Source organism: Periplaneta americana, chromosome 17, assembly GCF_040183065.1.
Source record: "Periplaneta americana isolate PAMFEO1 chromosome 17, P.americana_PAMFEO1_priV1, whole genome shotgun sequence".
Taxonomy (NCBI): domain Eukaryota; kingdom Metazoa; phylum Arthropoda; class Insecta; order Blattodea; family Blattidae; genus Periplaneta; species Periplaneta americana.
This window is the reverse complement of record NC_091133.1, coordinates 42,775,705-42,798,681: the sequence shown is the minus strand read 5'-3', so window position 1 is coordinate 42,798,681 and position 22,977 is coordinate 42,775,705. Positions and strand designations below refer to the sequence as shown.

The 22,977-nt window shown below is 34.3% G+C and overlaps 1 protein-coding gene across 2 annotated transcripts in view; it reads right to left on the bottom strand.

The window, feature by feature from the left end:
• Positions 1-22,977, bottom strand: part of LOC138692595 (zwei Ig domain protein zig-8-like) — a 1,559,187-nt gene that overhangs the window by 814,598 nt on the left and 721,612 nt on the right. For both annotated transcript variants that reach the window (XM_069815597.1, XM_069815598.1), the window contains one exon: positions 8,666-8,879. In XM_069815597.1, coding sequence (XP_069671698.1) covers positions 8,666-8,879 — 214 coding nt within the window. The remainder of the gene's footprint in view (positions 1-8,665; positions 8,880-22,977) is intronic.

Sequence of the window (22,977 nt, the reverse complement as noted above, 5' to 3'; positions counted from 1 at the left end):
GTCTGTCCAAATTTAAATTTCTTCATATTCCAAGCGTTTAATCCACTTAATAACGTTTGCTTTGTCATAATTTTATAAAATTGTACTTCCGTATCTTTCCTGTTTTATTACGTAATGTTATTCTCATAGTATAACAGAATGTGGTTATTATTTTCTGGATAATCTGGTCTGACGTATAGGTTACGGTTAAAAAATAAATTCGTAAATGAATTAATAAATTATATTTGGATAGGTGGATGGATGGAAGTATGAACGGATCACTGAACTAAGAGACAGGTGAATAGTTTGATCAAAAATGAACAAATGAATGGAACAACCAATGAATTAATCAATGAATCTATCGAGCAATCAAATCAATCAAGCAGTTAATGCACATATGGATGTATGAATAAGTGCATCACTGAGAATGAATAAACGAAAAAATAAATATATAAATATGTACATTTTCCTTATAGGAATATTCAAATTTGTTTCACAAATGCCTAGATATGGAATAGAATTCTGAAATGCGAAAGAAAGATATAAAAATCAATCACATATTTTTTACATTAGAAATTTGTTATCTCAAGCCAGCTACAGATCTACAGATCTGTGCCGTCTTACTGTCATTTACATGTAGCGTCATTTTGAATTGGAACCAGTAACACAACGAGATTCCCTCCGTTTTCTCTCTTATCAGGGATCCGAACCCGTGACGCGATGAACTGAAGATGCGATCAACTCATTACATTTTTAAAGCTATCTAGTTGGTCTGCAGTATACGTGTTGGGCATGGTGAGCGCTGTAATTGCGTAAGGAATATCAAGTTTGTGTGTCTCTAGAGAATATCTTACCATGTTACGTAACACCACCCCCAAGAACTCAACTGGGAGTTGCACGATAATTTGAGCTCACTGTCGTCTGACAGGATGCTTCTTCCCAGCGTATACACAGTCTAAATCAATAATACAACCTCCTCCAATTACTGCATTAGGGGTATTTCCAGTACAGCATCGGATTACGTTGTACTTATTAATTGTTTAAATTAAGCAATTATCAGAATATGTCATTATATCCATGTGCAATATGTTTGAACGTAATGTTATTAAATTTAGAGAAAGAAATTGTGGAGTTCAAAAAAACTGTGTAAATCCTGGAGCTGTTACATAGCTTAGAAATGTGGATAAAACTGAGCAACAAAATTAGAAACCATTAAAGCGTGATAAAATTCATGAGATCATGTAAGTTTTGTATGCAGTTAATCTTATTGAAGAAAAAAAAAAAAAAAAAGAAATGCAGAATTCAAAAAGACTGTAACAATCCTGGTACTGTTACATGGCTTAGAAATGTGGATAAAATTGAGGAACAAAATTAGAAACCATTAAAGTGTGATAAAGGTATGAGACCATGACGTAAGTTATGTATGCTGGCAATCTTATTGAAGAAGAAGAAAAAAAAAAGAAATGTAGAATTCAAAAAGTCTGTTACAATCCTGGTGCTGTTACATAGTTTAGAAATATGAATAAAACTGAGCAACAAAATTACAAGTCATTAAAGCGTGATAAAACTCATGAGATCATGTAAGTTATGTATGCAGGAACCTGATAAAAGAAAGAAAAAGAAATGTAGAATTCAAAAAGACTGCAACAATCTTGGTACTGTTACATGGCTTACAAATGTGGATAAAATTGAGCAACAAAATTAGAAGCCATTAAAGCGTGATAAAGTTCATGAGATCATGTAAGTTTTGTATGCAGTTAATCTTATTGAAGAAAAAAAAAATAAATGCAGAATTCAAAAAGACTGTTACAATCCTGGTGCTGTTACATAGTTTAGAAATATGAATAAAACTGAGCAACAAAAGTAGAAGCCATTAAAGAGTGATAAAGTTCATGAGATCATGTAAGTTTTGTATGAAGACAATCTTATTGAAGAAAAAAAAAATAAATGTAGAATTCAAAAAGTCTGTAACAATCCTGGTGCTGTTACATACTTTAGAAATATGAATAAAACTGAGCATCAAAAGTAGAAGCCATTAAAGAGTGATAAAGTTCATGAGATCATGTAAGTTTTGTATGAAAACAATCTTATTGAAGAAAAAAAAAGAAATGTAGAATTCAAAAAGACTGTAACAATCCTGGTACTATTACATGACTTAGAAATGTGGATAAAGCTGAGCAATAAAATTAGAAGCCATTAAAGAGTGATAAAGGTCATGAGACCATGTAAGTTATGTACGCTGGCAATCTTATTGAAGAAAAAAAAAAAAAAGAAATGTAGAATTCAAAAATTCTTTAACAATCCTGGTGCTGTTACATAGTTTAGAAATATGAATAAAACTGAGTAACATATATAAAACATTAAAGCTTGATAAAGACCATGAAATCATAAAACTGCTAAACAGCTAGGGGTAAAATTAATATGGATCAAATTAAGAATGGAATAAACACATCGTTATTCGTCATTACGTATAGCTATTGTAACTGGTTTCGTCTCTTCAGGAAAGAAATAAGGTACATTAGTTTAAAATAAGATAATTAAAAAGTAGTGGGACTAAATTTCACTATCAAAAATCATGGTAATCTTTCAACGTTGTGTATTTGTTGTTGATATACCCACTTTGTTTTACATCAGTAACTGCCAATAGAATAAGAGTAACTTATAATCGAAAAACTGGGATCTCAGAAATTTATTCTTTCCTTACGTTGTAATATTTATAATAAACGGAACCTACCGACATAAAATATAAAAAAAATATCTCAGATACTTCCTAATATCTCCATTAATAATAAAAACAAACTAGAAACTGTTTTTGCGTAAATATAATTCAGGATCTAAAAAAGAGTAAAAGGTAAAAAAAAATGTAAAGGTATCCCCGTAACATGCCATGAAAGCACTTGGGGGGCATGGAGGTAGAGCCCCATGCTTTCCATGACCTCGGCACTAGAATGAGGTGGTGTGGTCGGCACCACGCTCTGACCGCCTTTTACCCCCGGGAAAGACCCGGCACTCAATTTTATAGAAGGCTGAGTGAACCTCGGGGCCGTTCTGGAAGTTTGGTAACGAGAAAAAATCCTGTTACCACCTGGGATCGAACCCCGGACCTCCCAGTCCGTAGCCAGCTGCTCTACCAACTGAGCTACCCGGCTACTGAGACTAATTAGAAGGTAGGCCTACATGAGCAATATAATGAGCAATGAGAGAAATAAAAATAAAACAAACCAATCTGGCATGCCGTAACAAGAATTTTAAATCTACGTAAAGATTCATTTTTGATTCTACAGAATATATCTGTTATGGTAACAATTGATATTAGAGGAGAAAAATTCGCTCCGGCGCCAGGGATTGAACCCGGGCCCATGTGACTACGTACCGAGCGCTCTAACCATTGAGGTATGCCGAAGTTGAATCCACAGAACCGGATCGAATCCATCTCTTCCAGTGTTTTTCCCTTTGTGGCCTGACTCCAAGCTCGACATGTATGTTGACATTTATATATTAAGTCAACTGCCATTATACAAGGAGCGAACTAATTTGAGTGACTTGGTGGCCGGGATTCCACAGTAATGTGCACTGTTGCTCGAAGAATCTACGTAAAGATTAATTTTTGGTCCTACAGAGTCAGGCCACAAAGGGAAAAACACTTGATGAGGGGGATTCGATCCGACGCTGTGGATTGAACTTCGGCGTAGCTTAACGGATAGAGCGCTTGGTACGTAGAACCAAGACACGGGTTCGGTCACCGGCGTCGGAGCGAATTTTTCTCCTCCAATATCAAGAATTTTAAAGTTTTGTGTCCTGTGACGTAGGGACACACACTGGCGGATTAATCAGGCCAGAAGAACAACAAATATGATGAACAACATTCCAAGAAATTTACTTCAATCTGAAGTAGAATGTAGTGTAATACATTCTGTGGTTTTCTCATTAAAATTCATGTATGACTCTCAAGGAGGTTTTGCACTGCGAAAATATTATTTCTTCGTCGTAAGGCGTTACTGCAACGTGAGACTCCTCAATTAACGGCCTTGCGATGTTTATATGCAAGGAAGCAGACTGAGAAGTATTGCACCAACTACTCAAAATTTATTTAAAAAAAAAGGTGTTAGTATAACGTGAAATAACTTGTTTCTTTTAGCGGCCAATATCGTAGGAGGAAGTACGAATTCAACAAATCTGAAAAATGAAGTTGAAAACTTTAAATACAATATCTTGATTCAAAGTATTTATTTTCTAGTTACTAAATTTCAAGAATGGATAAAAACGCATAACAATTTTAACTAAAAGAAACAAAGTGGAAGCGCAGGTGTAGGGTTTGTAATTTAAGACACACTATGTAGGCTTAGGATGATAGCTACTCAGCTGGGTCACTGATGAAGCGACATTTAACTAGTCTGTAGTTATAAATTCAAAAGGATAAAAACTCTTAATATAAATATTTTTTAAAGTACTGCCTGTAAACTTCTGTAATATGGGTAGCCTAAAGTACAGTGCGATCGAGAAATCTCTCCGCAGTGCTTGTGTAGCCGAGAATGCACCAGGCAGAGAATTCAAGTGTATTTGGTAGAGAATTCAAATGGCTGCACTAGCCGCTGATGGACTGGAGGTGTGAGGTTTTCAAACCGGAATGAATTGGGGAGTGCCAACTTTCTACAGGGTTATATTCTAGGGTAACTAGAAGTAATGGAGCTGCGGAGAGACTTTTCGATCGCACAACACTACACAACTTGATACGACTTTCATTAAAATATGTACTAGTTTTGCTAACTATTCCTATTTTAAACTTTGGATAATCATAACACAAAATGGATGCAGGTGAAGTCCACGATGGTATAATATGCTGTCAGTTTTAAATTGTTTGAGAACGTTACATGAAAAATTAATTACGAATACAAATCCATAATCTCGTAATAACAAATTCATATTCAATATAACAAAAATACTACGTGAATTTTAAATAAATATAAGCTCTAATACGGTTAATTTATATGTAAATCAAGACAATAATATTGAATGTCTACAATATTTCAAAGGTATTATTAAAACAATCATTATTCGGTTTTATAATGTTACACTACGAACGTAAGAATAACAGAGGAAGTAATTAAAAAATGTAATTGAAAATATGTCTATATTTCATCCCAGTTATTTAATCCATGTAGAGAAATATAACAAGGATATGTGTAATAGAATGTTCTTTTAGTTTTAACCTCTGGAACCCTCAAGCCTAGGCCAGCTGAGGAAAATCAGATACATAAAAATTAGAAGCCACAATTGGCACAAGTTCGAAAGCCTGAAAGAGCAAATATACGAGAAGGGGGGGAAGGAAAACTAAATATATGGCGTGTAAGGACAGTGATAGACATTTTCCAGCATTACTGGATAGAATATTGGAACAAACTGAAGCATAAAATGTTGCCAAATGCAGCAGAGAATTACAAACCATATCCTATTAGTACCGTCAGATTTTGGGGAGGGTGAGATGCACTTGGCGTTATAATACAAATTACGCTTTAACAGAATCGTATAAATTTTCCACAATTCATTAATTATCACAATGGTGAAACCTCAAGCATATTTGCGGTAATTTTATTATCCCACTATTTCGTGTTACCGAGCATTATTTTCTAGTCCCACCTGAAGATCAAAAGTTTCTACTTGAGGAGAAGTTATTTCCAGTGGTAATGGCAGGCAGTCAAAACGCAGAACAGTAACAATTCCGCAGTATAAACGATGTCGTTGTAACGGCTAACCGCGAACTAGAATCCATTAATATTTAATATACAGGGTTCTAGGACCATGTTCTCCCATACCTTTTTAACATATGTGGATCTAAACACAATACTTAGAAGCACAACTCCAAGAGGAAAGATAAATTTTCTTCCTGCTCCAAATGAAGGGTTCAGAGGCATAGTGGGCCAAGCGCCATTTATTAAAAACGGAGAAAACAATGGTTAAATTAAAGTGAATACCATAGTTTAATGAAGATTCACATATCATTTAGTTTTCCATTGAATTATGGTGAGAACTTCATTTTAACCCTTGTTTCTACGATTTTAGTAAATGGCGCTTGGCCCACTATGGTTCTGAACCCTTCATGTATTCTACCTCCAAAGTCATGCATTTCAACATCTAAATTCGTGAATATGTAATAATCTACACACTAGTGCATAATTTTTACGAGTCTGCCAGTTAGAAGCAACGATTACTGAGTTATATGTGTGATATATTTCGACACTATATTTGAAGTATTTTGTGGGTTTTATGCTATTTAATACAGTAGTAATTTTCTTCTCATTCCACTAACTGCTACTGAGGTAGGCCGTTTCGAAACACCAAACCACATTAATGAAACCCAGTTCGATAAAGAGCTCATTTTTCCATGTATTGTTTAACATTATTATTGAGAAAGAGTGTTTAGAATCTTTAAAGTCAATGAGTTGATTTTTATGTTTCATTTTCACCATTCCATTTTATTAATTTTCATATGAAGGGTTCAGAGCCATAGTGGACCAAGCGCCATTTATTGAAAACTGAGAAAGCAAGGGTTAAAGTTAAGTGAATACAATAGTTTAATGAAGATTGACATATAATTTAGTTTTAATGTGCATACTTTATATTACTTGCTATACATATGTTTCGTTGAATTACGGTAATCACTTAATTTTAACCCTTTTTTTCCGTTTTTAATAAATGGCGCTTGGCCCACTATGGCTCTGAACCTTTTAACTGATATAATTGAAAAGGGTGGAATACAAGCTGACGAAGCGAGGGCTCTGAATACTTTACTCATAAAAATAAACCAGAAATTCTTCAGGTACAAGAATATTACTAACTTCAAAACGGCAAAATAAAGGGACTATATTTTTTAAACAAGAAGGAAATAATAACACATCTACAATAAAAAAGATGGATAAGGAACCATTATCTTTAAGTTAGGCCTATCACATGCCAATAATCCCACAAAAGAATAAATATCGGTTTTAAAATATTAATGGGAGTGATGAAGAAACGTTGAAGCTGAAGAGCTGCAGGATAGAAAGTGGACAATAACTCGGATTTTCAATTACATTGAAAATTCATTTAGAAAGGTGATCAACTGTTCTCCAAATGTTACAACTTAGTTATCTGTCCTGTTTATCTTACAATTAAGTGTTTAATTAAATTTTGAAGTTTTGTTATTACGCTTAAACTATTTTTTTTATTAGAGAAAAAGTGCATTTTGAAAATGTTGAGGAAGGCTATGGGGGAAAATAAAATAAGAGACTGTCCCCTCATTGGTTACCGTATGGTAGCGATGACTACTTTTGACTCTAAATTTCTAAATGGTAACACCAGAGACATGGCACACCAAGGGGAGCGCCTGAAATGGAAATGGAGAGGCCACGTGTCGAGACTTCAAGGCTGCAGATGGGCGCATATTTCCACCACGTGGGACCCACGCATCGGGAGGCGAAACCGAGGAAGACCTGGGACCAGATGGTCGGACTTCTTCAAGAGCCTAGCTGGACCCCTGTGGTCCAGAACAGCCAAGAACCGAGAAGAATGGAGATCGCTACAGTTTGCAAGTATCGAGTGCAAGTGTACACACACGAACGATGAACAAAACTTATATAGAACAGAACCTACCGTCATGCAGATTAGCTCACCGCATGATCTCTAAAGAGCTCCCCTTTGTAGGAGGCCATAGCCCTTCACGGGAAATCCAAAGGCTATTTCATTCATTCATTCATTCATTCATTCATTCATTCATTCATTCATTCATTCATTCATTCATTCAACCTTGTGAACAATATTGCCACCATCTGTGATAACGCCTTACTTTGTCGGTTATAATATAGTTTTCTATTTTGTTTCAGAAAGTAATGAATTAATATTTATTCAGATATAATATCATAATTCCCTCACAATTTACATACATTTTAGCATGTGGAAAATTATTCATGACTAGAGTCCTGCGTTTGGTTACCTAAAGCCTCCAAGCTACCCGCAACCAAAAACCCGCATTCTTTTCGAGATAAAAACTGTTTACATAAAAATTTCATAACGTGTTTTGAGACGACAATACATTTAATTCCCAATATGCTCAGTCAATTTAAGAGAGCACTGTATTATGGTAATGAATGATTTTAAAAATATTAGTTTAGTCCTTTAAATAAACAGAAATTTGATCCGAACAAATGTAACAGTGTAAAATTCCTTTGCAAAACGAAAAGTTAAATTTATTCGGATCAAATTTCTGTTTATTTGAAGGACAAAACTGAAATTCTTTCAATAATTTACTATCATATTACATTGCTCTCTTAAATTGAGTAGGCATATTGCGATTAAATGACTGGCTTTCTCAGGAGACGGTATGAAATGTTTCGTATGAAACAATTTTTATTTTGAAAAGGAAGCAAAAATGAGCAAAATGTAGGCTGTTAATTTTTTTTTTGTTAGAAATATCTCAAAGAACACCCCACTGAAATTAATGACATATCTTACGGTTCACAACGTATAACCGATAGTCTTTTCGCTCATCTGGAGTCCAGTTGAATTTAAATGTTAAAATAATTCAGCATCCTAGATAATAATCTTGCACATTTTCAGTTAATGTTTTAAGTTGGTAATTTTTCTCAGGTTTTAAGACAGTTCATTATCGTAACTCAAACATCTAGTGATAAAGAGGAAGTTAAGTACTCACCCACGACGTTGAGGAGGACGTAGAAGACGAGCGGGGGGTGGGAGGACACCTGGCACTCGTAGTAGCCCTCGTCGCGTTCGTTAGCGAACTGTATCTGCAGACGCCAGTCATTGGGATGCTGGTAGTTTAGCGAGTAGCGTGAGTCACTAGAGTACGTGTGCAGACCGAACGTGATCAGGTGCAGCTCATCGTCCTTGCGGCGAACCCAAGACACCTGCAGCAACGAGGTCGCAAATTACCACACCAAGATATTAACACAACTGACTCAATCAGAATATAATTATTTAAACTACACACCTATTAATGTAGTACCAATTTTATCTAAGGTCTTTGAAATATTATTGAATAAACAAGTAGCTCATTAGTTCATTACTATCAAATTAATTCACTATTCACTCCAATCGAGTAAGGATTTAGAGAAGGACACAGTACTATTGAAGTGGTTTTGGATTTTGTTAAACATTAACAGGTGGCCCAATTCTTAGCAGTTTCCTCATTATACTGAAGCTTTTTGTAACTTTTCACACAAACTTTCAATACAGAAAAAAGCTTGCATTTTATGGTTTAACACAGTGATGTCAAAGCAAGCGCATTTTTCTGACTTTGACATCGTGCGGGGCATCAAGCGCTAGGTATGAAAGGAGGAAGGATTATGTATATGAATAAGTAGCCTGTTGAATTAAGAAAACAGTAGTATACAAACTTCAAAGGGAACGTTAAATTTTATGTCGTTATTTTTATATAGTTTCTTTCTGTTTTAATATTATAGATATTGTCTGTAAAACAAAAGTATTAGCACCAATGTCTTAATATTGCAGTTGTGTTTTAAACGTTAGTAACGTAAAAAAGAGTTAAGAAGGAATATTCACATAAATTCCATAATAGTGCAACTATATTGTGCTAAGTGAATGAAACACATCATTTATAAAGAAACTGATATCCCAAAGAAAGAGAGTGAGTATGACATAAGAAGTGGTATATTTAATCTTATAAACGTAATCAATAAACTAATCAAAACAATATAGTACAAAGCAAAGTTACTTAGTTATATGTTTTAACTGTAACTAATAATACATAATAAAACTCTTATCGCATCATGGTTTTAAAGAATATTAAATTATTTTTTCGAAATCTGCTGAAATTATAGAGCTGACGTTTTTACAACACACGGGCACATATCTTTTGTTTATGATGTAACAATAGTTGCTTTGTTAATTTATTTCCTTACAAACATATCCATGCAAATACACTATCTTCAGTAATACGTATTTACGACGTATTAGATTTACGAAAACATTGTTTCAGTACCTGAAAGGCTACTAAGTAAACATATCTGAAAATTTCATTTTTTTGTAAGAAAGTTGAGAAAATATTCCTTTTGAATAAAAAAGCAAACTTGTGAAAAATGAGCATTAAAATTAAAACCTACTTTCTTATAATGGACTTATACTTCTCAGACAAAAAAACATTAACACGGATACATTTTCTATAAGTTCTCTTCTCTTTATCCATTGAACCAGTGCTGGCCATCCCTGTGTAGCTCGACTAAGGGTTATTATACTACCTCTTTCGTCTGTCTCTTTCCTTTCCGCTATAAAGCGTTCAGGCTCTCCTGAGCTCTAAAGCGCGCTCTTGCACCTATAGGAGTTAGTTGACATGACTGGTTTAACAACTCAAGTAGCAAGTTATTATACACAATTCATGTTTAAGTGACAGGCATCAATCTGTCTACTTGAACAATAATAACTCTACATTCAAATTACTCAAATGTGTGGTGTCCCACAAGGCTCTGTATTCGGACTTATGCTTTTTACAACATTTATATTAATGATTTCCCCTTTTGTGTACAAGATGGATGCCTCAGCTCTTACGTTTTTGCTGATGAGCTTGCTATTAGTATATTAAGTTATACCAATGATCCCTATAGTAATAAACGTAAACCTTTATCACACGAAGTAATAGAATGATGTGATGCACACTATCTGAGACATAATAATAATAATAATAATAATAATAATAATAATAATAATAATAATAATAATATAGATTAACATAATAAAAACTATAATTTGTATACTTTTATTGAAATTGTTATTTTACTTAAACTATTAGCAGTCAGTGGATAGTAGCTCCGAAGAAGTATAAAATATTACCTTGCACTGTATTTTACAGAATTTTCATTTTAACCCGCAGTATACTTTTCTGACTCGCACTACTTCTGCTTTCAATGACTCAATTATGTAATTTAAATTTCCGAGACTTTAAATTGCACTGTGTTTATATTTTTAAAAGTGCATTTAGAATATCTCGTTCCTTCTATCATTCATGATCATATTTGAAGAGTCCACTGCAAGAATGATGGATGTCACTTTCTTGTCGAAAATGAACCAAGACTGTCAATGCATAGCTTAAGCCATATAGAATGTACATACGAGTTATATGGCATTAACACTGATAGTCATTGTCCAGTAATGATCGGAAAATCACAGTTAAGCTTTGAGCGCTAATCATTTCAAACTTTCAATTGCTTCTCCTGCAAAATGTATTCAAATGACATCCATCATTCTTGCAGTGAACTCTTCATTTCTAAATAAAAATTTTTATTCCTTCTTTAGGAATGAAGTATAACGTGACAGGGAATGAAATATAGCACCATCTAAGTGAATCAAGCATCTTAACCAACGACACTAAGCGTTATTACTTTTATTTTATGTGTTTACTTTATTCTCTTCTTATGGTTTGTAGCGACTCGAGTTTCTAGCTCGAGAATTATGACAGACTACTTAGAACGGGGCAAAACGTAATGGGAGAGTATTGTTCTTTATTGTTAGCTAAGCTTCGGGAAATATAATGCAGAAATCTCGTGGTACAATTTTCAAAGATATGCTGTTCTTCCGAGACAATTCATCTGCTTAATAAGCCATTGATTTATTTCCAGAAAATGAAGTTCGTTTGAAAGGACTGAACATTCCCCCTATTGTCGACCTAGTTGGCGAGTTGGTATAGCGATGACCTTCTATGCGCAAGGTTGCGGGTTCGATCCCGGGCCACCTCGATGGCATTATAGTGTGCTTAAATGCGACAGGCTTATGTCAGTAGATTTACTGGCATGTAAAATAACTCCTGCGGTTCAAAATTTCAGCACATCCGGCGACGCTGATATAACCTCTGCAGTTGCGAACGTCGTTAAATAAAACATAACATTTTTCCCCCCGTATTTGCCAGATTTAGTCCCCACAAATCTACCACTTTTTTCCAAAACTTTAAAAATACACATTTAAAGGAATAAGTTTTCATCGAATGAAGTGTTAATAAGTATCGTGGACAGTGGTTTGCAGAGCAAGACAAACATTTTAAAAGGCATCATGACAGTTTTGCTAATTGTATGGATTGACAGGGTGATTATATTGAATAAATATATTTCTTACATTCAATTGTTTTTCTAAGTGAGACTAGAAACTTATCAATTCCTAGGAACAACAGCATGATATTGTAAGTCGTAAAATTTCGTCTTAATTAAGTCATAATCTTCAACGCTGCCTGTCGTTGAATTACACTTTTGTCTTTTAAATTCTTTAGCCCAGAAGCTACTTTTGAAGAATGGATGCTGGCTTTTACACTCACCCCCAGATTTAAATGCAATAATAAGCATGCCGAATAATAACTTTAAAAGGATGTGGCCTGCATTTATATTCAATTATTTCAATCTAAATATAAATATAAGTCAGTGCATATAATTTTATTAAAAAAATAACGTACATTAACAAAAAAGTTTTTCAGCTACCAGAAGTTCCAAATTTTTCTCCACACTTTGATCAATGACTTCTTGTTCACATACCTTCGAACAAATTGTCCTTTTAAAAAAATTGTCATAAAGTAACTGTATTTGTTTTCTGACCTGACTTTTAACCCTCGTTTCATTCAGCAAAATCTTCTTTCCGGCCGGCTGAGAGTATAATCTCCTTGGTTCGCGAACTACACTCTGTACTCATGTGTCATAGATAATAGCTCACTCAGTATAGACATTAGATTACAGTGTTTTATTGACTTACGCAATTATTCACTTTTCCAGGCCTCTAACACGAAACAATTTTGTAATTTTTAAATAGATTCTCCTAAACATATGTCAGTAAGATGCCTATCAAGAAAAAAATACGAAAATACGAATATTTTAAAATGAACTTTATTACCTATATTGAAGTCAAGTATCTAAAAGTTTCCATTTTATGCATAATATTTAAGAAATCATTATTTTCATTTATATTAGAATACATGTTAAGTGTTAAAAATTGTCAACAAAATTGAACCGAAACCTAAGCTTCACCTCTGATTGACGTTGTGACTGATATGTACATATATTATCAGGCAGTACATCTCACTTGACGATATGTGTCAGAGGACGAACAATTGTTTGTATGCATCTGAAGTCTGATTAGTGTAACATGTAGCTAGTTGCCGATATATGTCGTGGAGTGGGAAAGAAACTGGCAACACCACCCTATTATCTCCTGGCCTAGTTGCCTCATAAATGATGCCTTGTTGGTATCGCTTGAGAGATTCAAACCTGTCTTCGGCCAGTTGACTAAGCAACAACCTCCTAAGCTCATCAAGTCCTGAAGTTTGCGTAGAATTCGCATCATCATGGCTGAAGCATTTTCTTTTGTATTTTGTTCGGATTAATTATTATGAATTATTGTATCAAAATTTGAATTTGTCTCCTCCAATAATAACATTAAAATTACCGTAGACATAAAGAAACCATATTGAATCAAGACCCAAGGAAGGAAGTCTTAACCAGTTTACAATACTCTATTGGCTTTATTTCATCCGAGCTTCAGCGAGGAATGGAATAGTAAAACGTTTCGGGCAGCTGTGGTTCTGAGAGGAACTGATTACTCAACAATGTTGCCAGATTTTACGCCTTAATTGAAAATGATTATTAATTTTTTTTTCAGAAAAGTTACTTATGAAATTTTTCACAAAAAAACTTGTGAAAAAGTATGTGCCAAGTCTCCTTCACCCTGAATGTTAAATATTTAAACAGAGTGAAATAATATCCAAATGAAGGTGAGTTAAAAGGGATTTATCGAAAAAACTCACAGAGTGGAAGAGATGGCCTTATACCTTAACTCTGCCAGTAAAATTAAATCAATTCGTTAATTAATTAACAAAAGCAAGCAAATTAATAAATAAATCAATAAATAGACAAATAGACCTTAAAATACATATCTACATATCGGTTGCTCCAACGTATCAGAATATTTCACATCCTTATAAGTCATTTGAAAATGTAGTTTTAGATTCTGTGCTGCATTTCCCGAACTTCGTGTATGATGACAATGATCATCGTGAGTATGATGTTAAGGTTTCTATATTTTTTTGTAAAGCAATTGCACTAGTGTACAGAAAAGAAGGCAAAATAAAATAGACCAAGCTAGCTATGCTTAATATGTGAGCAAATTTGTTTTATACGTCTTCTCAGAGCTTTGTGGAACCACTGCTATGTCTAGACTTCGAAGAATGTCTCAAGAAATAAAAAATGCATGTGCACTGAGTGCAGAGTTCGAATGTGAAGACCTCGTACCCGGGCTTCAATGACGTAAGAAGCAAAACTAAAGAAAAATAAAAGACTGTCTACGAAAGCACAAAATGAGAAAATAATAATGGAAGCCGTATAGAACAAAACATGGAATAAGATGTGAGATGGAAAAGAGAAATACGGTATGACATACAGAAATAAGACATCATGCTACAGATATATGAAAACGATGGAGACATATCAGGTTCCAGGAAGAGATGTGAAGGAAAACAAGACAGGAAAATGATATGAGTTTCTGATTTATATCTCACGGAAATGAGGTATTATGAAGACAGCTGAAGTTACTTCCTTCAGTCAGTCAAGTTAATAAAAAATAAGGAATATGTTATCATTTTCAGTTACTATCCAGACTAGGCTATGTACTTCGCTTTGATTATAGAACCTATAAGGGAACATAATTATTATTATTGTGACTTATTTTAATTCATTTAATTTTAACCCATATACGAGTTTTCATAAAACAGAATAATATAACAAAAACACATTTAGTATTTAGTATGTTGTATTTATTGCTACATGCAATACAAAATAAATACATATTGCTGATGTAGCGCACACTCGTTTGAGCAAGCACGTATTCGGGGACTGTTTCCATAAATAATTATTTCGTACTAAATGGAACGTAACAAAGATTCAATAAAATAACAAAATCAATACAATTATTACAAAACAGAAATAATTACGAAGACAAAAGTAAAGAATCAAGTCAAGAACAGAATGTCAGTTGGAAAGAATAAATGAAGGGATCAGAGCCATATTGGGCCAAGCGCCAAACATTAAAAACGGAGAAAATTAAGGTTAAAATTAAGTGCTTACATAATTCAATGAAACATATAGCAAATAATATAAAGTGTGCACATTAAAACTAAATTATATGTCAGTCTTTATTAAATTATGGTATTCACTTCACTTCAACGCTTGATTTCTCCGTTTTTAATAAATGGTGCTTGGCCCACTATGGCTCTGAACCCTTCGTAAAGTATATTTAAATTAAGAAAAAAAAAAAAAGGAAAAGGAGACATGAAGTCTAAATAATTTGCTTAAATTTATATTACATTTATTAAACTCAAAATAACTTATTACCAAAATATAGTTGTATAAACTTGGCCCGTAACTCTGGCTATGATTTATTCCAGTAGTGGTTGTGTTCAGCTAAAGGACATGTCAAATTTCTTCTGGTAGGATAAACATGTTGTTCTTCTCTATATTATATACATGCATTAAAAATATTAAGCATATTTTCCTATTTAATCAGTTTAATCTCATGCCTGCTCAACCGATTTAGTTTTTATTATATTTGTTGTTTGGAAACATAAAGTGTTAAAAAAAATAGGAAAACAGAAAACATAAGTCATGATTTTCTCACCTTATCATTCCATTAATAAGATGAGAAAATCATGTTCTAAGTTTGTAATACTAATTCTCTGTAGTAAATGATGGAGCATATCAAATTGAATTAATGCATAAGGTAACATTTCCAATTTTAAATTTCATATAACTGAATCGGCTAGTGGCCCGATCCCAAAGATAAAAATTACTCACATATGCTACCTACTGTCCGTCCAAGTGGTTTTGTCGCAGGTTCGTAGAAAGGGGGGAAATCACGTGAAAGTTAATTACGCAGACGTCCAATTCCTAACAGAAATTAATGTTTTCAGAAAAGAGCTAAGACAATCCAGCCACTAGCCTTTACAGAGGGGCGGTCAGAAGCGGGTGGGGGAAACCGGGATGCGACGTAGGCAAACGGACGACAGTACCTGTGCGAAAATATGATGCAATATTGAAAGCTCTTTCGTCACTGGAACATAATTCTGAACGTACCATACTCATTAACTAAGTACTGTTTACTATGACCACAAGGCGACTTTCAATTCCCGTTGATGTGATTTAAAATTCAATTTTTATAACCTTGAAGTCCACAAATTCAGTTGGAGGCCATTTTATTTAAATTATTTTATATCAATATATGCAAGTTCTGTTAAGGATGCAGGGCGGTTGGAAGTTTACTAGTAGAAGGGGTGGGATTGAAGTACATTCAAAAACTCAGGTATAGGTCTCGCAAGCAGGGAATACCGACGGAAGGAATGCGAATGAAGCAATGCAATAAGGAAGAGAGGGCGACAGGAAAGGTCATGAGATAGCTTGAATGAATTCAAGAGTTCAGTCGGAAGAGAAATGACATCGATAGAATCATCTTGCGTTGTGATAGTTACATTACGACTTTGGTTTGTTTCACTGCATGTGAATACGTGTCTTGTATCGCACGGTATTATTTCATTCATAACATATGTTGCGCGTTTAATCATCTTCGAATTTTTCCTCTTGCTACGTTCTTTATTTCCACAGAGATGTCCTCATTTGTTCATCTTCTTGTTAGAGGCAGTACTTCCATCGGCCCGCATCCTCTCCCACCCTCGGCCTGCCTACATACACATGACAAAACAGACAGCAACGCCACCATTGCTTTTCGGTAATCGTTCCTTGCGCGAGCTATACAATAAAAACTGAAGTAAAATTGAAATGATGTCCCTGTATTTCGAGTATGATACAGAAGTACTGCACAAATTTTAATTGAAGGAGTGTTCAAGTACAAGGTTAAAGCGGGTCTAAGATATAGGGCACTACGGACATGAAATGTGATTGATTTATAGCCGGTTTCAATTAATTCTGTCCAATGTAACGAGGACTCTAGAATATAGGGCTGTTAAGATAAAGGGGTTTTAGTGCACATCAATATTCTTATACCACTCATAGTGCCACTACAGTGAGTGAGATGAGAGTAAAGTGAAAGACTATTGAAACTTATGTAGGGCTTATACATAATTATGTAGGTTTGTAAAATTAGGTATTTTATTTATGTTTTATTATTAATTGTAATTATTGTGTTAAATTGTATTGTGTATTCTTATTGTATTGTGTATAAAATTGTATTGTGTATTGTATAATTGTATTATGTATTGTAAATTTTATTGTGTATTCCTTATCATTTTATTATATATTTTTTATATTATATTTTGTATACCACTGCCAACGGGTGCCTGCCCACTTGCAGTGTAAATAAATACATACATACATACATACATACATACATACATACATACATACATTATACTGAAAGAGTTGCACTGAGTTATTACTGCACTTAATATTATTGTGATTACATCAATTATATTACATACGTTACATGAATGGCCAGCAAATACATTTATCAAAGGTGAAGTAACCAATGATGAGCATTTGTAACCTTCAAACTGAACAGCACTGTACCGGTCTACACCGTCAACTTTTCAAGTATAGAAGAAACTAATTTAAAATCAGTTCCATTCCTCAAAGTTTACATCCCAGCTAACTTTCATTTTTTTATTGATCTTTTTCTTTTGAAATCCAACCCTCAGATTGGTAAACAACGTAACAGCTTGTACACTATCTCATTAAAACTAAATGAGAACGAACTTATTCGCAGTTTTTCTCATTACTGACATTTACAGTAAAGACGATTAATATATTAACTTAAACGTAAAAAATATTATCACTTCGTCGTACTGTATGTGGAAGAGAACGCAATTACAGTGCAAATGTTTGCTCGCAGCTATTTTAATGGTAGTTTTATTAGTTTCATGTTTATTTTATAAACGTTTTTGTGCATGGGAAATCTAATAAAATCTACATTATGACATTTCAATTTAGTTAATTTGAAAGCTTAAGTCGAAGAAGATTGCAAGCTTAGGGCGAGGTAGGGACACTGGTGCGACAGATTGCGCCGACAAGGACTCCTTTGCAACCCCATGTCTATCTTACTATCATTTATTCCACTAACTTAATTCATTCTGCTAGGCTTTTATTTCAAGGAGTAAATACGGTTAATGAGTTAAGGCAAGTGGAATGAAGAGTGCTGTTTTATTAACTATGGGTCCCGGCTCCTGCTTCTTGCTTTACATCTCTTCCGTTTTCTTGCACTCTTTCTCACTTCCCCTCCATCTTATTCATTTGTACCACCATTTTTACACTCCTCTCGTGTCCCTTCTCTTTTCTCGAGTTGTAAAGTGCTACAGAAACTTCAAGCTTTATGACATTCAGCCAGAGAAGCCAAGGGTAACAACCGTCTCAGCTTGCGAATCTGAGATCTCATGAAGACACTGAAGCAGAACTAGCTAGGAAAGAGAACGAGAGAGGAAACTTCGACAAAGGCAAGAAGTAAGACCCTGTCTCCTACAGAAAATGGGAAGCGGGGGGAAAAGGGGATGACTTGGACTTGGTCCATAAGTGTCGGTAGAGTATGGTGAGATGGCGTTCTTTAGAAAACCGCAGTCGCAGCTTCCACATGATGCAACTTTCGATACTCTCTGGGAACAAATGTAATATCGCGGCGATAAACGAAGACACTGCTGTGCTCTTAGGAAGGTATGGTGTGCGTGAAATTTAGGAAAGAACACTAACGAGCTTTTATGAGAAGCAACGCCAAGAGTCTGACAATCACTAGAGCAACGGAAGGTTTTGTCTTCACAGTCTGTTCCTAACATGTGTAGTTTAAAAATAAATATATTTTTAAAATGTTGCAAATAAGTATAACTGTAAAATCTCAACATCGCATATTATTGATTGCTTGGCACTCTTTTAACACTTGTATAATCACTGATTAACAATAACTTCTTTGCTGTGTTAATATTATAAATATTACCTGGCTGACTAGTTTCGACATGGTGTCCGTCATTGTCCGAAGCCTAGTTAAGGTCTAGCGCTATCTTCTGGTTTCCAGTTGTGGTGGAATGTGTTCACGATTGTGTCGAAAAGGGTGTGTGTTTTGAAATTCAGTTGAGTGTTCAGCTTGTGCTGTGGGTGTGGTTTTTGTATGTTTGTAAATTCCATATCGTTCAAGAGTGTCAGGTTTCTGATTTCTTGGCTGCATGTGTAGTATTTTCATGTCAGTTTCTATGTTACAGTAGTTGTGATTGGTGCTTGCGATGTGTCAATGAAGTGAAAGAAGCAGGATTTTATACTTTGAGTACTTACGAAAGTTATTTCAAAATATAAGTGTATGGTGATGATAGTGCAATACGAGGAAAACTGAGTCGTGTAAAGATGAAATCGACAGCACAGGCGTAAGATGATTTTTGATACAACAAATTAGTAACCAACGCACTTCTAATCACAGTCCCAACACAATAATTATCGAAGCATTGTTTCAGATTTCCTTTTCAACAAAATACTTTTTCTCTTCATATAGTCTCAAGTATTTTACATGAAAAAAATTGACAAATTTGAAATTTTTGTGTATTTCCTTACTTATGTCAATGAAGAAAAAGAAGAAGGATTTTATTCTTGAATACTTACGAAAGTTACTTCAAAATATAAGTGTTTGTCACAAGAAATGGTGATGACAGTTCAATACGAGAAAAACTGAGCCATGTACAGATGAAATCGTCAGCAGAGGCGTAACATGCTTTTTGACACAATAAGTAAGTAGTTATTTCAGATTTCCTCTTCAAGAAAATACTTTCTCTCTTCATGTTATCTCAAGTATTTTACATCAGTTTTACATCGAAAAAATGTAAACAAATTTGACATTTTTGAGCATATCCTTAGTTACCTTTTAGGTACTGTAACTAACATTTCTACATAAGACTTGAGTTCAAGTTCTTGGACTTCACTTTCCTCTCCTGTTCTTCTGCAGTCCCACCAATAATGACAGATTCACTGATAGAATAGTGGAAAGCTTAGCAACGGACGACTATTCTGACAAAAAGGTAGGAAAAGTGTGGAATAATAAGTTATGATCTCACGAGAAACAGTTTTTTAAGACTAAGGAAGTATGAGTAGGTTTATCAGACGACTGACTAAGTTTAGTTCATCTTGTGCCCGCTATTCAAGAATTTTAGTTTAAAAATTTACAATATATTTATATAGCAAGATATAGGGAAACATTTCTATGCATTCATTTATGAAATATCTCATTTATTCGCATTCAAAAGATATTTTGAACTTTTCAAAATGTTATTTTTACTACAATTCATGAAAAAAAATATTAATGAAATAAACTAGTAGCATTTCTTATAAAATAAATGCATGGAAATGTGCAGCGATCACATAAATACTAGTAGTAAAAATTTAATCCAGATTGATTAATATTCGGCAGAAAAACGCAGGTGTTGAATCAAGAAAAATAAACTTACGGAAAAATGTATTTGAAAGTAAAATGAATATTTATGTAACACATACCTATTATAACTCTTCTCCGCTGCATTAATCTATTAACTTCAGAGAGGCAACATGAGAACAAAAAGTTACTAGATTTGTAATCAGAGGTTTGTAAAAAAGAATTTTTTAATGAAAAGATAATTTTGACAGCTCTTCTTCTTTATTTAAAAAAAAATTAAACATATTTCTAATCAGAATTGAACTAAATCTATTTGGGGTAGGAGAATATACGAGGGAAAGTAAAAAAGTAACATTAATAATTGTTTTATTAATTGAATATATGTACAATAAGACTACAAACACTTCATCACTTTTCAACTTGGTATAACAGGAACACTTGCGTTGAAGTAGTGGGGACTATGTTGAAAAGTGATGAAGTGTTTGTAGTCTAATTGTACTTTAGTGGCAAAAAAACCGGACCGACCCTTGTAGCTGATTTCAGAGCCTTGTTCACTCCAGAGCACAATGGACTGGTAACTAAGACCTCCGTGGTTCGAATCCTGCCTGGGAAGGAAACGTTTTTCGATTGCTGGTAAAATTCATGTTCTGGGAATAATATGTTAATTAAGTAGTAAAATATCGTTGCAATCGAAAAGTATTGGGAATAAATATGAATAAGGAAAAAAAAAAAAAAAAGTTTCCTTCCCAGGCAGGATTCGAACCACGAAAGTCTTAGTTACTAGTCTATCGTGCTCTGGAGTGAACAAGGCTCTGAAATCAGCTACAAGGGTCGGTCCGGTTTTTTTTTGCCACTACTGTACATATTAAATTAATCAAATAATTGTTGAGGTTACTTTTTGACTCTCCCTCGTATATTCTAAAGAAGTGAAATAGTCGATAAAAATAATTAGGAAAATTTTAATCATATTCAGTGGAGTCTCCCCTTACGAGAAGTTTCACTGTGACATATTTCAAAGTAAGAGCTGTCTAAATTGTTCAACCTTCTGAATCCATCATAAACATAATGGTACTCAGATTAACCTTTTCTTTAGCAGGAGGTAGGAAGCAAATCCGCTTGATTCAGTCAGGTTCAGCGTTTCTCTTCTTCTTTTAGTTATCCTAACCGATTAAGGGCAATGATTGACGTGTGCGCAGGCTTATGAACAAAGCAGTAGTTGATATACAGTGCATATTTAGAATAAACATTAGTATAAACACGGAATTTTCCCAGTGATTTTAATCATTTTTTGGGTTATTTTACGACGCTGTATCAACATCTAGGTTTAATCATGTTTCTCTTCGGACAAAGATAAGCCTTGTTGGACCTGTTACGTGGTCTCCACGTTCATCGCTTCTTCTTGTGGAAACATTTGAAATGTTTAGCCACGCCACTCCAGTAATGATGTGAAGGCTTTTCGAAACGTATTGCTGGTGTACGTGCAACTGTTCACCTATACCAATGCCTATGATGCTGGATGCCATGCAACAGTCAATGTAGCTACGTGCCGAGGCCTGTACCTACGTGGCATGCAATTCGAATACTTCTAAAAGCTGCAGACTCATAGGTGTAGCTCGGTCAGTAGCGAGTTTATCTACTGATCCTAAGTTGCGCTCAGGCGTAGGTTCGATTCCCGCTTAGGCTGATTACCTTGTTGCGTACATTCCGAGCTTTTCCCCAGTTCTGAAATAAATGTGAGGTTATTCCATGTCAAATCAACGAATTGATCTCGTCAAAAACTATCTTACAATGCCAATTCCATCGATGCTAGATAACCTTGTGGTTGATTCAGTGTTCTTAAATAACCAATTAAGAGTGGCTATCTCATTTAACATATTTTGGACTAAAGAGATTATTTAACAGGGACAGAGACATAGACGGAAAGCTGTGTAAGTTTCAAAAAAATATATCGCACATTTAAAAGGGCATTAAAAAGAAAGTAAGAATAGAAAAACAGATAAAATGTTATAAAGTCATGGCTATACTCACTATCTTGTATAACAGTGAGGCATGGATATTCAAATCAAAAATATTACGAGTCCCTAACAACAGCAGAAATGAAGTACCTTACATCAGTAAAGGATTGTAGAAGAACAGACAGAATAGGAAATGATATTATAGGAAAATAATTAGGAAAAACCTATCTCTTTGAACAAGTCTATAGTTACATATAGAAGTGAAGTGAAGTGAACATCTACTTCGAATCGATAACAAAAGTTTCACAAAAATTATATTTCAATACATGGCAGTGGGAAGAAGGGATATAGGAATGCCAAGAATGAGATGGGAAGTGTTAAGCAGGAAGAGGCCTATGAGCCACCGTGAAGAAGAAGAAGAAGAAGAAGAAGAAGAATGACTACAGAAAGTATGAATGACCACTGGAAGATCTCCATCTTTAATATGATTCGGGTTTGAACCTTTCTAAGTGAAGAACTACTTCTAAAATATTGTTTCGATTTTTAGAGGCACCCTCTATAACATTAGGAAAGGAATACATCTCTCTATTCTACGTAACTAAAAGATGACATCTTTTGAGTAAGACAACTTAGCACAGGTAAGACAACTTATTGGAATGGTAGG